This window comes from Heterodontus francisci, chromosome 2, assembly GCF_036365525.1.
Source record: "Heterodontus francisci isolate sHetFra1 chromosome 2, sHetFra1.hap1, whole genome shotgun sequence".
In the NCBI taxonomy this organism is placed as follows: Eukaryota; Metazoa; Chordata; class Chondrichthyes; order Heterodontiformes; family Heterodontidae; genus Heterodontus; species Heterodontus francisci.
The window spans coordinates 193,477,428-193,495,448 of NC_090372.1; the positions used below are offsets into that span (position 1 = coordinate 193,477,428).

The 18,021-nt window shown below is 42.6% G+C and overlaps 1 protein-coding gene across 5 annotated transcripts in view; it reads right to left on the minus strand.

Moving 5' to 3' along the window:
* The window catches only part of dync2i1 (dynein 2 intermediate chain 1), a 134,227-nt gene that overhangs the window by 101,846 nt on the left and 14,360 nt on the right, over positions 1-18,021 (minus strand). For 4 of the 5 annotated variants that reach the window (XR_010969403.1, XM_068014990.1, XM_068014989.1 and 1 more), the window contains exons 1-3: positions 14,342-14,434; positions 4,302-4,355; positions 395-923 (exon numbers count right to left, since the gene is read on the minus strand). The exons of the other annotated variant lie outside the window; for it this stretch is intronic. Coding sequence is in view for 3 of the 4 variants with exons in the window: in XM_068014990.1 (XP_067871091.1) it covers positions 395-923; positions 4,302-4,355; positions 14,342-14,356 (598 nt within the window). In the remaining variant the exon portion in view is untranslated. Of the gene's footprint in view, positions 1-394; positions 924-4,301; positions 4,356-14,341; positions 14,435-18,021 lie in introns of those variants that run through there. 5 annotated transcript variants of the gene reach the window in all.

Genomic DNA, 18,021 nt, shown 5'->3' on the forward strand with positions numbered 1-18,021 from the left:
TATTCTTCGCACAGAGTAATCAGGACTTGGAAGCAACTCTTAGATAGAGGAAATAACAATTGAAGAATCAATTGGGCACTGCAATGGCGCCATTTGAGGATCATTCTGGGCAGACAAGCTGAGAATAGCCAAATCATCTCCCTCATTCATAATTATCTTGTGAACTGACCATAAAAGAGGAACATGATGTAACAAAGTAAAAAATATAGCATCAGGTGAACCATCTGCCAAAATGCTCTTTTAAAGTATAAAATTCATCAAAATGCAAGCTAATGCAAAAGCTAAGAATAGATTTTCCTTAAGTCAAGTACAATATTTTTGATTACAAAAATACAATACCATAACTTTATGGAAACTGATTTTCATGAATTTTTAATATTAAATACAAATCTACCTTTTTCTTTTTTCTGCCGATGTTTAGATCTCGGTTCACCATTTTCATCTTTTTCTATCCCTTTTTCCTGAAGTTTGTCTCTTTCTTTTTTCCTGTCTCGGTGTCTCTCAGATTCATGTCCCCGCTTTGTAGGTCTCTCTGCATTAGTATCCTTTCTTTTGTCCCTGTCACAAACTCTTGGATCTGCACTGCATTCTAAGTCTATGCTCTGTTTTCGACTCTTCTCTTTATCTCTATCCCTGTCTTTATGTCTCTCTCTTTCCTTTTCTTGTTTCTTTTCTCTATCCCTTTCTTCATGCTTCACTTTTTTTTGTACTTTTTCATGTTCTCGTTCTTTATGTCTGTCTCCATCCCTCTCCTTTCCTTTGTTCCTCACTCTGTCCTTATCTCGCTCCCTTTCCTTATCTCGTTCCCTTCCCCTATGTCGATGCTCCCTAGAGTCAGAACTGCCCGTAGACTCTTCATCTTTACGCTTTTTCTTTTCTCTGCTCTTTTTACTATTGTCATCTGTATGATCTCCTTGGGCGGCCTGAAAGATACAAAATCAAATAAAGGTGTATGCAAAAGCGTATGTCACTTTGTATTAAAAAGAAATTTGAATTAACATAATGCAAATTAAACAACTTCAAAATAATCAGAAGTACATTGTGCTGGATGCAGAATTTCCTGAGAAATTAAGTGTAGGTTATGTCTCATGACACCTCTGGAAATATTACAGTACTTATTCTTCATGTCCATAATAAATGACAGAAGAAGTGCACAGAGAATCCCTGCCAGCAACAAAAATGTCAAGAGAATAAAATCCCCACTTTGAACATAAAATTGAAATGTATACAAACAATAATCTTGAAACTGTAATGCATTTTCAAGTTTCATATGGTACCAGTCTTAGCTGTGCTTAACAGTGTGAAAAACTAAGATAGCTCTTTTTGATTAACTACATCATCTGTACATAGAAACTGACAATTCCCCACAGTCTAATATCATGGAATAGCACAGCACAGGAGGAGATCTTTCAGCCCACTGAGTCTGCGACAGTTCTTTTGAAGAGCAATCCAGTTAGTCCCAATCCCCAGCTCTTTCCCCAAATCCCTGCCAATTAATTATTTTCCATCTTCAAGTGAGTCTCTGATCTCTTAATGCTGTGATTAGATAGAAAAACTTGTATTTATATATCCCTTTTCACATCATAAGGCATCCCAAAGTACTTTGTAGCCCATTAATTACCTTTTCTCTGTAGTCACTGTTGTTTTTTGTAAGCAAATGAAACAGCTGCTTTGGACACAACCAAGTCCCACAGACAGCACAGCAATGATACAAATGACCAGTTAATCTGTTTTAGTGATATCGGAAAGGAATAAGTGTTGGTCAGGATACAGGGTGAACTCCCTTGCTCTTAAGGATAGTGCCATGCAATCTTTCACATGCACTTAAGTCAGCAGAAAGGACTTCAATAAATTTGGAATCAATAACCACTTGCAGTAGCACATTCAATATTCTAATCACACTGGGCATGGAGAAATCTATTTTAAATCTCCCTCTTCACTCTTGCAGAACAAATCTTATGCTTATGGGTCTTTTCTAACAATTCATCAACAAGTGGAAGTAACCTTGTAGTATTTGTCCCCTCAAACCTTAAACATTTCTATGACAATAATGATGTATTTTTATCTATCAATTTGGCTCCCAGCATGGCAGCCCCTCTCCTTCGGAACTCCATATCCAGTGTCATTCTCGCCATTTTCCCTCCCCCACTCTAGTCTCCTCCCCTAATAGTGAGTGTACTTAAGCTCAAACAACAACTTTAAGTTGCCCGTCCCAATGCCATTTGTTCTGCGTTTTTATCTGCTCACATTTGATTTTCTGGAATGCTCTGCTGGGATGCATCAGCTGCCATGAGGCCATTCTGCCAATCAATCTCTTCAATTGGAAGATAACCCTGCTTCTTCCGTCAGCATGCACCACCGCTCCCCCACTGTTGTTACCATTTCCAGACTGTATTCTAAAGCACTGCTGGCTTCTCAAGTTTACTCTGCTATTGTGTTGGATCCTGGGCAGAAATCTGATTTCACCTGCATTGAATCTCATTTCTTAGCTAGCTTCAGCACTTGAATGGGATTGAACTTTATTGCCATTTTCCACTCAGACTGTATACTCTACTGGATTTCCTCGACCCACTTTTATTCTGCAAGCTCAGCTTTTATTTCCCCGCCGGGACTTTCACAGTATGTTGTGCGAGCTCCAATCTATACCTGCCAGTTCGCATCCAGCTCTGGATGCTTGTCACAGGTTACTGAACAATCTTGGCTTTGCTACTATCACTTGCTTCCTGTGTCTACTGACTCTACTTTGCTCTATTCGTCTTTCATAACTCCTTCATCATCCTTCACTTGGACCGGATTTAACGTCTCCTCAAACTCTTCTGGACAATCATGCTCCTCACTGCCCTACAACTCCCTCAGATGCACTGATCTCAGAGTTACTCTTCACACTTCGAGCTCTCTGGTCTTCACTGTTGTTGGTCTGACAGCTTCTTTCACATTGCACTTCGCTCCTATTCTGTCCCATCATATCTGCTGGTGCGTTTTTCTGACACCCAAGACTACTGAGCACCTCTGCTGAAACCCAGAATCAATCTCTGCTAGCTCACAGTTGATTTTCCATTCCTTCTCAGCCTTCTGCTTCCACTGGATAACTTCCAGCATTCTCTCAGCTGATATTCTACCCTTCAAATGGCTCTCTCCAGAACTGACTCTGCCATGATCATACTGAATGGTGGAGCAGGCTCGACGGGCCATATGGGTCTACTAGGTTGTCCTATTAGGTTATCCTAGTAGGTTATGCTCTTATGAGCCTAGACAATAGTTTGTTTGTGTGTGCACCAAACTGACTTCACATTGTCCACGAGTAGACGTCATCATACCACAGAATCTCAGATTTAAACTTTGGACTGTTTCCAATCATCTCCCCCATCCTCTGTTTGCAACTGCAACAGGTCTTGCCTGGTCTCTGTCATGGCTATGAAACCCAAACTTAAGTCCATTCACATGCATGTATTTGATTGCCTTACCATTCACTTCCACCTCAATTTTTCTTCCCTCTCAACCTGAGACTGTCCTATCTTTTCACTTCCTCTTCCTGTCATTTAGTCATGCCACCTTTCATTTCTTCCCATTGAGGTGCTTTGCCCACCCAATCTCTACCCTTACCCACTATGTGTCCTCTGACCTGATGCCGTCAAAAGCTTGAATTCCCCTTGAAATAAGCCCAAGTCTATCCAAATATCCAAATAAGCACTCACTAATGCCTCCTTTCAGGCAGCAACCCCAAATCCCTCACCTCCTCTCTTGCCAACCTTCATTAATCATCAATATACTCTTCACCTACACAGTCTGCTCATTACACTGCACTGACTATCTTTCACAAAGGTCGGGATTGATTATACTTCTATTTACCATAAAATAGAGGATGATGAGGGGCAAGTAAGCTGCTGCCAAGCATAGGCTGTTCATTTTTTAAACTGTACGATATAGTGTTAATTTAATAGTTTGATTAACTTACCAAACAGAATGAATGAAGCTGCATATTTAGTCAAAAAAAATCTACCAAAAGAATGGGAAACTGTATATAAAGAACTGCTATAAAATTGCTAAGTATCATAAAGAACATCAGGGTCTCTGAACATCATTACCAAACTTCATCCAACTCAAGACTCTGAGCCAAAATTCATATCTGATAATCTATTATACCAGTTAACCTTGAAGAAAATAAACTATAATGAAATCTATTCCAAACATTGACTCGACAGTATCAAACACTGCCTTGAGAAACTGGCCAATGAGCAACCAATTTCTACAATTATACTTGGTCTATGACAGAATTATATTTTGAAATTAAAAGCAATTACTTTAATATGCTTGAGCAGCTCATCTGCTTTCCAGGTATCTTCTTTGGTTTTTACCTAAAAGTAAAATTGAACATGCTTAAGATGGGAGTTCAAATAAAAACTGCAAATTCCAGAAATCTGAACCAAAAACAGAAGTTATGAATGTAGTAATTTATGAAATATTACTCCAGGTATTTTAAAAATTATATGCATAGGAGAGTGCTACTCACTAAATTTAATTGTACATTAAATATAGATATTTCTAGAAAATCAATACAAACATTTTTCCACTCAAGTTTTTTTGTTTGAACGTAGAGTGAACCATTTTGAATTTGGAGGAGGGACAAAAATATAACGGTCAATCAACAGAATGACTTCTGCATAATATTTTTGATAAGACTGAAGGCTGTTTACATCAAATGGATCACTGCATTTATGAAGCACAGTTGGAAACCAAATAAGACATTTTGGAGACCGATAAATGAATTTTTTTTTAAAATCTGTAATGTATTAGAGTGTAATGTGTTGATGTATCATTTCTATTACGAGGCAAAACAATCATAAAATGCTGCAACCTGAAACTGCCAGGCACATTCTAATCCTGTGGTTCTCAAAGTGTGGTTCGTGAGGGCCTCCAGGTGGTCCAAAATGCAAGTCATTGAAGCACAACGCCACAGCCATAACAGAGAACAGGCCAGCACCTTCATCCCCACCACTCGCGTGATATCACACAACCAGACCGGCTCCCACGCACACAGCATAAGCGCAAGCAACAACAATGCAGTTTTATAAGCAGGATTTATGTTACTGTTACAACATACAATGGTGATATTGAATTTTCAACACTTGTGGGGCTGGAAACAACGAGGAGGAACTGGCTAAACATGGAGCCCAACAGGAGACAGAAGCTCTCCAGTTTGGAATCAGACATCACCTCACTGATGTCTCATTAAAAGCCGCACATTCTTTCCACTAATTCTGGTGAGTTTTTCTGGCAGTGGTAAGTGAAAGCAGGTGGGATGGGACTGGTAAGTGGTCCGCGGGGTCTTTTACTCTACCCAAGTGGTCCACAGACAAAAAAGTTTGAGGACCACTGCTCTAAACAGAAAGTTCTCTCACTAAATCAAAAAATTTAAGGTATGGAAAGGTCAGGAATGTGTAAATACAGGATCTATGAGTATAGGCGCAGTGTTGGGAATACCTGTAATTCTGAGAGATAAGTTAGGGATGCAATTATACAAAGTAGAAAATATAGGAGTGATAAGGGGAAAACATTACATAAAATAGAATGATATATTACCCTATGTTATGGAAATTGGAAAAGAGGTAATTGGAACAACATTGTCCATTGTCTCATCCTTTAGATAAAATGGCAGAATCAAAATGTGGATTTAACGCCACTGTAAATTGCACCATGAAGACGAGGAAAGTATTGTCAGGGCTAACCCATGTGGCCTATATGGGAAAGGGGAGATATTGCTTAACCACTACAGCGAAGGAGTACCAGTATGGACAGTGGCGCAGTGGTTAGCACCGCAGCCTCACAGCTCCAGCGACCCGGGTTCAATTCTGGGTACTGCCTATGTGGAGTTTGCAAGTTCTCCCTGTGTCTGCGTGGGTTTCCTCCGGGTGCTCCGGTTTCCTCCCACATGCCAAAGACTTGCAGCTTGATAGGTAAATTGGCCAGTATAAATTGACCCTAGTATAGGTAGGTGGTAGGGAAATATAGGGACAAGTGGGGATGTGGTAGGAATATGGAATTAGTGTAGGATTAGTATAAATGGGTGGTTGATGGTCGGCACAGACTCGGTGGGCCGAAGGGCCTTTTTCGGTGCTGTATCTCCAAACTAAACTAAACTAAACTAAACACTAAACTAAAAAACGATGGAGCAGAATTTACAGTAGGCAGCGAATGAACAGTATTTGTCTTTAGAAATGAAATGGGCAAGGGAAAGTTTAACTATGAACTTTGGCACTGAAAAGTTGCTATTAGTGAGAGATTGAAACATTGCGACATCCTTTATAGGGTATCCCTAACCTGGGTGAACAGGCCAAGCAACTGTGCGTCTCGTTAGCCAATCAAGATTGAAGAACTGTTAATGAACAGCGCAGACACTGAACCGGGAAGTGCAAGTTGGATTAGCAAATTTAATGTCATATCACATACAGAAAGCAAAATAAAAAGAATGCATTAAGAACAAGGAGAGAGACAGAAAGAAAAAGTTAAAAAGTAATTTACATTTTTTTTTAAATCTCCAACAATTGAAAGCTGAAGGAATGAGACTCCAGACTGGTAAAAAGTTAATTTTCAGTGCCAATTATTTTGGCAATAATTAAGACTTATCACACAGTTAAAGGACAAGCCAACTTTCTGTGGTGAGCTTAGTCCTTACCTGCAGCACAAGTACAGGAACTTCATGCCACTCAATAACTGAAGGCAGACAGCAAGAAACTGTTTTCACACAGCTTATGGAAGAGCGCCAAACGTCCAACAGAAAATTCCAAATTTTCATGTTTAATTGTGCCTCTACATTTGCCGTCAGAAATGCTCCATCCATCAATATTGGCAACCATGTTCTGGAAGTGGTTCAAGAGTTCACCTACCCAGGCTCAACTATCACCAGTAATCTGTCTCTAGATACAGAAATCAACAAGCGCATGGGAAAGGCTTCCACTGCTATGTCCAGACTGGCCAAGAGAGTGTGGGAAAATGGCGCACTGACACAGAACACAAAGGTCCGAGTGTATCAAGCCTGTGTCCTCAGTACCTTGCTCTATGGCAGCGAGGCCTGGACAACGTATGTCAGCCAAGAGCGACGTCTCAATTCATTCCATCTTCGCTGCCTCCGGAGAATACTTGGCATCAGGTGGCAGGACCGTATCTCCAACACAGAAGTCCTCGAGGCGGCCAACATCCCCAGCTTATACACACTACTGAGTCAGCGGCACTTGAGATGGCTTGGCCATGTGAGCCGCATGGAAGATGGCAGGATCCCCAAAGATACATTGTACAGCGAGCTTGCCACTGGTATCAGACCCACCAGCCGTCCATGTCTCCGCTTCAAAGACATCTGCAAACGCGACATGAAGTCCTGTGACATTGATCACAAGTCGTGGGAGTCAGTTGCCAGCGTTCGCCAGAGCTGGCGGGCAGTCATAAAGGCGGGGCTAAAGTGTGGCGAGTCGAAGAGACTTAGCAGTTGGCAGGAAAAAAAACAGAAGCGCAAGGGGACAGCCAACTGTGTAACAGCCCCGACAATCAAATTTTTCTGCAGCACCTGTGGAAGAGCCTGTCACTCTAGAATTGGCCTTTATAGCCACTCCAGACCCACAGCAATGTGGTTGACTCTTAACTACCCTCTGAAATGGCTCACCACACCTTCTCAAGAGCAATTAGGGATGGGTAATAAATGCTGGCCTTGTTAGTGACACATCCCAAGATCGAATTTTAAAAAAAACTCAACTTGTTTCATTAGATTCCAAAGAACAGCCGGATACCAATACATGAAATTGTGGACCATGTAGCAATTCAACTATTTTCTACAGTCACCAAAAAAAACCCATTTTGTCACATTAGCAAAGAACATTTGCTAACAAACTTGTGTTCCACGCAGGATCCATAAAGAAGAAATTTGGTAACCTACCGCACTGATTAAAATTAAATCCAGGCTGAGACCTGGGGATGTAGCAGTCTAATTGAAAGTTTTTTAAAAAAACATAAGCTGAATGATCCAAAGTATTTTCACTGGTCACCAATTAGCTCATTTCAACGTCGGGCAATAAGGCAGCCGAGAAAATGCATCTTCTCGCCCTCAATTATTTAGAATACTAACTTTATAGATAAACACAAAGGTGATGAAATTCCTAGTGTCATTAATTTTACTGATAAAGTTTACTTTTTCACTCAAATCACTATTATCACTCCCCCCTTTAAAAATCCCCCTCTCAACCCTTCTGTCCAACTACCACCCCATCCCCAACTTCCCTTTTCTATCCAAGATCCTTGGCTATACGGTCGCCTCCTAAATCTACGCCCATCACTCCCACAACTCTGTTTGAATCCCTCCAATCAGGTTTCCATACCTGCTACAGCACCAAAACAGCCCTATACAAAGTCACGGTCAACATTCTCTGTGACTGTGGTGCACACTACCCCTCTGTAGCTTCTGACACAAATGGCCAAAACCTCCTGCTCCAATACCTGTCTTTCACTCTAAAATCAGTAGAACTATTTTTGCTACTTTCCACTCATACCTATCTAATCATAGCCAAAGCATTACCAGCAAGTTTCCCTTCTTGTCTCTGCACTGTGACTGCAGACATGGCATCAGCTCCCACGCGTACACTGCCCAACATCCAAATCTACCTCTCTACCGCCTGTCTTGACCCCTCCCCTTTATATCCTTGCCTTTGATTCCATCCCCCTCCCCTGCCACAGTCTCAGGTGAAACCAAACTGTTTTCAACCTTGGCAGCCTATTCGACCCCAAGCTGAGCTACTGACCCTATTTCTTCTCATACAAACATACGAATTAGGAGCAGGAGTAGGCCACTCAGCCCTTCGAGCCTGCTCTGCCATTCAATGTTCATGGCTGAACTGATTACTCCACATTTCCACCTACCCCTGATAACCATTCACCCCCTTGATTATCAAGAATCTATCTACCTTTTCCTTAAAAATATTCAAAGACTCTGCTTCCACTGCCTTTTGAGGAAGAGGCTTCCGAAGACTTACCACCTTGTGAGAGAAATAATTTCTCCTCATTTCTGTCTTAAATGGGCGACCCCTTATTTTTAAACAGTGACCCCTAGTTCTAGATTCTCCCACAAGGGGAAACATCCTTTCCACATCCACCCTGTCAAAACACCTCAGGATCTTGTAAGTTTCAATCAAGTCACCTCTTACTCTTCTAAATTCCAGCGGATACAAGCCTAGCCAGTCCAATCTTTCCTCGTAGGACAGCCCGTCCATTCCAGGTATTACTCTAGTAAACCGTCTCTGTACTGCCTTCAATGCATTTATCTCTTTGGCCTCCTTGTCTCGAGAGACAATGGGTAAGCGCCTGGAGGTGGTCAGTGGTTTGTGAAGCAGCGCCTGGAGTGGCTATAAAGGCCAATTCTAGAGTGACAGGCTCTTCCACAGGTGCTGCAGAAAAATTTGTTTGTCGGGGCTGTTACACAGTTGGCTCTCCCCTTGCGCCTCTGTTGTTTTTCTTGCCAACTACTAAGTCTCTTCGACTCGCCACACTTTAGCCCCGCCTTTATGGCTGCCCGCCAGCTCTGGCGAACGCTGGCAACTGACTCCCACGACTTGTGATCAATGTCACAGGATTTCATGTCGCGTTTGCAGACGTCTTTAAATGCATTTATAGCCTTCCTTAAATAAGGAGACCAGTACTGTCCACAGTACTCCAGATGTGGTCTCACCAATGCCCTGTATACTTGAAGCATAATCTCCCTACTTTTGTATTCAATTCCCCTCGCAATAAACGATAACATTCTATCAGCTTTCCTAATTACGTGCTGTACCTGCATACTAACCTTTTTGCAATTCATGCATTAGAACACCCAGATCCCTCTGCAATCTCACCATTTAAATAATATGCTTCAGTTTTATTTTTCCTGCCAAAGTGGACAATTTCCCACTTTCCCACATTATACTTCATTTGCCAGGTCTTTGCCCATTCAATTAACCTATCTATATCCCTTTGCAGCCCCCTTACGTCCTGTTCACAAGTTACTTTCCTACCTATCTTTGTGTGATCAGCAAATTTAGCAACCATACCTTCGGTCCCTTCATCTAAGTCATTTATATAAATTGTAAAAAGTTGAGGCCCCAGCACAGATCCCTGGGCACACCACTCGTTACATCTTGCCAACCAGAAAATGACCCATTTATGCCTACTTTCTGCTTCCTGTTAGCTAGCCAATCTTCTATCCATGCCAATATGTTACCCTCTACACCATGAGCTTTTATTTTCTGCAATAACCTTTGATGTGGCACCTTAACAAATGCCTTCTGGAAATCTAGTACAATACATCCACCCTTTATCCACAGCACATGTAACTCCCTCAAAGAGCTTCAATAAATTGGTTAAACATGACTTTCCTTTTACAAAACCATGTTGACTCTGCCGGATTACCTTGAATCTTTCTAAATGCCCTGCTATAACGTCTTTAATAATAGCTTCTAACATTTTCCCTAAGACAGATGTTAAGCTAACTGGCCTGTAGCTTCCTGCTTTCTGTCACCCTCCCTTTTTGAATAAAGGAGTTACATTCGCTATTTTCCAATTGAACGGAACCTTCCCCGAATCTAGGGAATTCTGGAAACCTAACACTAATGCATCAACTATCTCACTAGCTACTTATTTTAACAACCTAGGATGAAGTCCATCAGGACCCAGGGACTTGTCAGCCTGCAGCTCCAACAATTTGTTCAGTACCATTTCCCTGGTCATTGTAATTTTCTTGAGTTCCTCCCTCCCTTCCATTTCCTGACTTAAAGCTAATACTGGGATGTTACTTGTATCCTCAATAGTGAAGACCGAAGCAAAGTATCTGTTCAATTCATCTGCCATCTCCTTATTATCCATCATTAATTCCCCAGACTCACTTTCTATAGGGCTTACACTCACTTTAACTCTTTTTAAAATATCTATAGAAACTCTTACTATCTGTCTTTATATTTCTAGTTAGCTTTCTCTCATGCTCTAATTTTACCTTCCTTATCAATCTTTTAGTCATCGTAATCTTTCTCCATCACAAAGACTACCTACTTCCAACTCTGCCAACTCATCTGCCGGTGATATCCTCATCCATGTCAATATCACTTTCAGACTCATCAATTCTATGCTCAACCATTCTCTACCCTCTAAACTTCAGCTTATGCAAAACTCTGCTGTCTGCATCCTATCCTGCACCAATCTCACTCACCCAACACTACTGTCCTCACTGACCTATGTTGCAAGTCCCCAATGCCCCAGGTTTAAAATTCTCATCCTGGAATTAATCCCATTGGGACAAAACAAGATTAAGTTAAGAGCAGATTTATTAGAGGTTTTTAAAATTATGTAGAGTTTTGATACTGAATGGGAAAGACAATTTTCTCTATTTGGGGAGTCAGTGATGAGGGGTCATCAATTTTGAATCGCCACTGACAGTGAAGAGAGGTTAGAAGAGAAAAAGGAACATGCATTGGAACCGATAGTATGGAAGGTTGCATCATCAGAACAGATGCGTTGGAGAGAGAGAAACAGAGAGGGAATGGAGTCCTTACAGGAAGCGGGGTGTGAGGAAGTGTGATCAAGACAGCCGTGGGAATCAGTGGGCTTTTAGTGAATATTGGTTGATAGACTATCCCCAGAAATGGAGGGTGAGCAGTCAAGGGAAGGAAAGAGTTGGATGGACCAGGTGCTTCTTTACGGTTGAACCCGAGAGAATGGAGTGCTGCAAGTTTAGAGGGAGATAGGTTAGAGTGAGTAAGGGGTGCAGAGAAATTTAGACAGTTGATGTCACTCCAGCAGCTCTCCATGAAAGGATCCAGAGAGAGGGTGAGAGGCCAGAGGGAGGGGTCCAGGTGAAAGGAAAATCGTGGAGATGAGTAAAAGGGTCCGCTGAGCAGGGTGGGGGGGGGAGAGAAGGGGAAAGACTCCTGACTAAAGAAGTGGGCATCAGTCCTTCTCACTCTCCAAGGCCGCAAATACTCCTTCCAAGTGAAACAACAATTTACTTGTACTACTTTTAATTTAGTATACTATATTTACAGCTCACAATGTAGTCTCCTCTACACTAAGGAGGCCAAACACAGACTGGGTGATTGCTTTGCGGAACGCCTCCGTTCAGTCTTGCCCTTTCTCCGGCTCTGACCTTTCTGTACCTGGCCTCCGGCAGTGTTCCAATGAAGCTCAACGTAAGCTCCAGGAACAGCAACTCATCTTTTGACTCAGCACTTTTCAGGTGAGGTGAGGTGAGAGTGACTGCCCTTGACATCAAGGCAACATTTGACCGAGTTTGGCATCAAGGAGCACTAACAAAACTGGAGTCAATGGGAATCAGGGGGAAAACACTCTGCTGGTTGGAGTCATACCTAGCACAAAGGAAGATGGTTATGGTTGTTGAAGATCAATCATCGCAGTCCCAGGACATCACTACAGGAGTTCCTCAGGGTAGTGTCCTAGGCCCAACCATCTTCAGCTGCTTCATCAATGACCAGCCCCCAATCATAAGGTCAGAAGTGGAGATGTTCACTGATGATTGCACAATGTTTAGCACCATTCATGACTCCTCAGATACTGAAGCAGCCAGTGTCTATATGCAGCACAGACCTGGACAACATTCAGGCTTGGGCTGATAAGTGACAAGTAACATTCGCACCACACAAGTGCCAGGCAATGACCATCCCAAACAAGAGAGAATCCAACCATCTCCCCTTGATGTTCAATGGCATTACCATCGCTGAATCTTCCACTATCAACAAATATCCTGGGGGTTACCATTGACCAGAAATTCAACTGGACCAGCCATATAAGTACTTTCATAGATTCATAGAGAAATACAGCACTGAAACAGGCCCTTCGGCCCACCGAGTCTGTGTGAACCAACAACCACCCGTTTATACTAATTCTATATTAATCCCACATTCCCTTACATCCCCATCTTCCCTCAATTCTCCTACCACCTACCTATACTAGGGGCAATTTACAATGACCAATTTACCTATCAACCTGCAAGTCTTTGGCTGTGGGAGGAAACCGGAGCACCCGGCGGAAACCCACGCAGTCACAGGGAGAACTTGCAAACTCCACACAGACAGTACCCAGAGCCGAACCCGGGTCACTGGAGCTGTGAGGCTGCGGTGCTAACCACTGCGCCGCCCCTCATCTTTCACTACAAGAGCAGGTCAGAAGCTGGGAACTCTGCGGTGAGTAACTCACCTCCTGACTCCCCAACCTGTTCACCATCTACAAGACGTAAGTCAGCAGTGTGATGGAATGCTCTCCGCTTGCCTGGATGAGTGCAGCTCCAACAACACTCAAAAAACTTGACACCATCCAAGGACAAAACAACCTTCTTGACTGGCACCCCATCCACCACCTTCAACATTCAGTCCCTCCACCACCGACGCACAGTGGCTGCAGTGTGTACCATCTACAAGATGCACTGCAGCAACTCACCAAGGCTCCTTTGACAGCACCTTCCAAACCTGCGACCTCCACCACCTAAAAGGACAAGGGCAGGAGATGCTTAGGAGCACCACCAGCGACAAGTTCCCCTTAAAGCCGCACACCATCCTGACTTGGAACTATATCGCCGTTCCTTCACTGTCGCTGGGTCAAAATCCTGGAACTCTCTTCCTAACAGCACTGTTGGTGTACCTACACCCCAAGGACTGCAGCAGTTCAAGAAGGCAGCTCACCACCACCTTCTCAAGGGCAAGTAGGGATGGGTAATAAATGCTGGCCTAGCCAGCGACGCCTACATCCTATGAACAAATTTTTTAAAAATTCTGGACTCAACATTGAGTTCAACGATTTTAGATCATAACCCTTGCCCCCATTTTGTTTTGTGTTTGTTTGCTAGTTCAGTTTCTTCTCGTTTCTTTAATTCCTTTACTTTGCATTCAGACGGCTGCTATCCTGCCATTCACACCTCCTGTAGACACATCTTATATTTCTTTACTTATCCCAACACCACTCCCCTTGGCCTTTGCACCATGCAACCTTTTGTCACCAAACCTGCCCTGTCCTTCAGACTCCTTCTTCCCATCCTCACCCCTTTTCACTGCTCAAGAAATATTACACTACTAAGTTTTCCCAGTTCTGATGAAAGGTCACAGATTTGAAAAGCTAACTATTTCTCTCTCCACAGATGCTGCCTGACCCGCTGAGTGCTTCCAGCATTTTCTGTTTTTATTTCAGATTGTCAGCATCCCCAACATTTTACTTTTGTTTCTGGCCTGTTCCCTGTCACCGTCTCTCCCTTGGTCCGTTGCTCTCCGTCAGCTCGAAAACTCGCTACCGTACATTTAAACACGTTTTACTTTGTTGTTTATTTTTTTACCTTGCTCGACTTCATACTGCGAGCCACGGGCAGGCGTTACTATGGCGTTCGCGCGGGTCCCTAGTTACCAGGCAGCCGCCATCTTGCCATTGTTTGAGTTAAACATTCAAAAAGACGCATGCGCCGGACAGGTTAGCAACCATGGCAACTGAGTTGGACCGATTATGAACCATGGCAACTGCGTCAGACGTTCTTTCCCGCGCCCTCTCCCGGAGCCTTAGCCCCGCCCTCCAACACTCGCTCCAGCCAATCCGATTGCGGGCTGGGTCTTTGTGATGTCAGCAGTCCCGGTATTCGTACTCCGATTGGTCTGCAGGGGATTTGTTACTACGTTTGAGTGCGTGTCTAAATGCAGAGACGGGAATGTAAAACTTTTGTATGTAATAATCGAACTGCGGCAGTAATCGTTCTTCATTATATCTAATTATATATAAACTGCAGATGTAAACATGTACATTACAAATAAAGACAATATCCAGACATCTGTACTAACCCACTGAATTAAACATACACATTATGTACAATATACTAACCCATGAGTATAAAAGGGACAGTATATTTCACTGTCCTGCAGATGGAAACATACGTTTGCACAATATATAACCTGCAGGTGGAAACATACATATTTTATATAACACACAATTTTTTGGTAAAACTATTGACCTTTGAGGCTATAAGTGTTGCTGAATTGCCACTGGCAATATTAAATCTGTTTGACGTTCTGTGTTTTTGGTTATACTGAATGGATGTCCAGAATCACTATAACTTCTGCAGCAACGGAATGCTTTCAGCCAATCAGTACAGTTGTAAGATCTGGCCTTCCCCCGCCCACTTCCTTCCCTTCCCCACCTTATCCCAAGTTCCTGCTAATCACTAATTTGAATAACATGGGAATTTGGGATTTGAACTCATGGCGATCAGTTCTGGTAGTGTCCCTTAAAAAATACCACCTTGGTATCCCCATTCAGTATTTTACATAATGACAGTTGTAGGAATTATGATATCACTTGCCCCAATTAACTCACCTACCTTCTATGGATTGAGATCTCTTGCACTTGCAGGCACTTGCCCAGCTCCCTTTTTGGATGCCTACAATGAATTCACATTCATTGTACCTATAAACAATTTGTTTCAGAGGTCAATGACTCTACAAAAGAATTACTTCCTAACCTAAATCTATTCTATTCTAAGTTGTATGGAAGTCACCTAATCCTCCCCTGCCGATCTAACTCAAGTACCTTAATTACATTGACAGAATCTAATCCTTTCGTTATTTTAAAGGCCTCGATCAAAATTCCTTGAAGTCTGTGCTTTCCAAAATAAAAGGCTGTAAGTATTGCTGAATTGCCACTGGCAATATTAAATCTGTTTATCGTTCTGTTTGTTTAGTTGTACTGAACGGATGTCCAGAATCACAATAACTGCTGCAGCAATGGAATGCTTTCAGCCAATAAGTACAGTTCTAAGATCTGGCCTTCCCCCAACTACTTCTCTAAGTTTTTCTTGATAACCACTGAACCTTAAAATGAACCTTTCCAAGATCTCACAATCCCCATTATGTGAGGGAACCAAAATGGAACACTGTATTCTATATGTCATCAGCCCCAGGTCTTGTACAAGGAAAGTAAACTTATATTTTTATGCTTAATTGTACTGAATATATGTCCTTACACCCTGTTCACTTTTGCAACAGCCTTGTGACACTAGGCATGGACCTTCATAAACCAAAACCCTCAGGTCCTTCCCCCACATAGCAGCTTTGAGTGGGTAGCCTTGCATGCTTGGAATTACCCCTGCCAAACGCATCATGCTATACTTGTCCGCTGGACATGGCACCATTGTGTGCGAATCGACCTGCAGCTATATGTTCATCTAAGGTCCTTATACCAGCAAAAAACCTTGTATCATTTACAAACTTGCAGATCATTCCTTCAATGCCTTCAGCTTCGTCATTAATAAAGCTAGTGAAGAGCAACAGTACCAAATCCAATCCCTGTGGCACTCCATAGGGCCCGGCCCTTATGAAAAATTCCTAACATTCGCAAATGCAACCAGTTTTTTTATCCAGCCACAACGCCTGCCAATCCTCAAAATGCAACCTTGTTGAGAAGCCATTTGTGCAGGAGGGTATCAAAGGCTTTTTGAAAGTCTAAATACATATTATCAACTGGCCTTGGCCCATCCACAAACTTTGTAACCTCCTGAAAAAACTGTCAATAAAGTTGATGTGACAGAACCTCCTTTTCCAGAAGGCAAGGTGCGATATTCTAATTGTCCTTTCAAGATTATCATGCAACACATCTCTAATAATCCCTTCCAGAAATTTGTACGCAACTAAAGTGAAACGAATGGGCCCATTGTTTCCTGGTTCTGACTTATTATTCTTTTTTGCATATAGGTGCAACATAAAGTTCTTTCTGTTCAATGGGCACCAACCCAGACTAAGAATATGAGCTAATGGCTCAAATATTACAGCTCCATTTCTTTTAGCACTCATGGTTAAACATGTTCAAAGCTAGCTGTCCAATCTGTTTGTCAGTACAGGTGACAGGCAGGCAGTCAAGATCAATGACAGTTTTATTTTGTAGATGTGGGAGGAATATGTCAATGACCAGTTCTAGGACAAGGAAATCAGCAGTCACTGCGCCCCCGACTCCCACCCCCACCCTTCCCCACCCTGCCCTGCCACCCCACTCCTTCAAAACATATTCTGGGTCTGCCCAAAAATTAGTAGATTCCCAAATGACAATTTATTTCTTTCACAATTACCGCAAGATTTTGGCCACAACATTCCATCCTGTACACCTGAAGCACATTCAGGAGTCTGCCGCCTTTGCATTGATCCAGGACTTTGGTACAGCACTGGATTATTAGCCTAGATTTTATGCTCAGGTCTCTGGAATAGGACTATGAACCCACAAACTTTGACTCAGAGGTGAGAGTGCTACCAACTGAGCCACAGCTGACACCTAAGGGTAATGGAGGTAGTTGCCTGCACCTACAACAGGCACACACAACATCACAGTGAAATAAAATGGCCTAACAGTGCCTGCTCGCCTCATTTTCCTCTCAGAATGGTGGTCTCACGTTCATTTGAAAGGTTGGTCAAAGCAGCTCTCAGTAAACTTTACGCCAAAGATTAGAAAATTCAGAGGGGCAGGCAGGAGGACAATGAAGGCCTAAGACAGTAACAGCTACCTTTTTCTCACGGGTACTCAGTGGCAGCATTCAGGTTGCCATTCCCAACGATTCAATGGGAACATCCTAAGATACAGCTTATGTAAGACATCTTGGAAAGTGCACCTGGGTTGATACATCCTGCTAAATCTGTCCATAGAATCATAGAAAAAGTAGCAGCAGGAGTAGGCCATTCGACCCTTCGAGCCTGCACCGCAATTCAATATCAAGAAATATCATGACTGATCATCCAAACTCAGTAACCTGTTCCTGCTTTCTCCCCATATCCCTTGATCCCATTAGCCCTAAGAACTATATCTAACTCTTTCTTGAATATATTTAATGATTTGGCCTCAATTGCTTTCCGTGGTAGAGAATTCCACAGGTTCACCACTCTCTAGGTGAAGAAATCTCTCCTCATCTCAGTCCTAAATGGCTTACCCCTTATCCTTAGACTGTGACCCCTGGTCCTGGACTCCCCCGCCATCGGGAATGTCCAATGA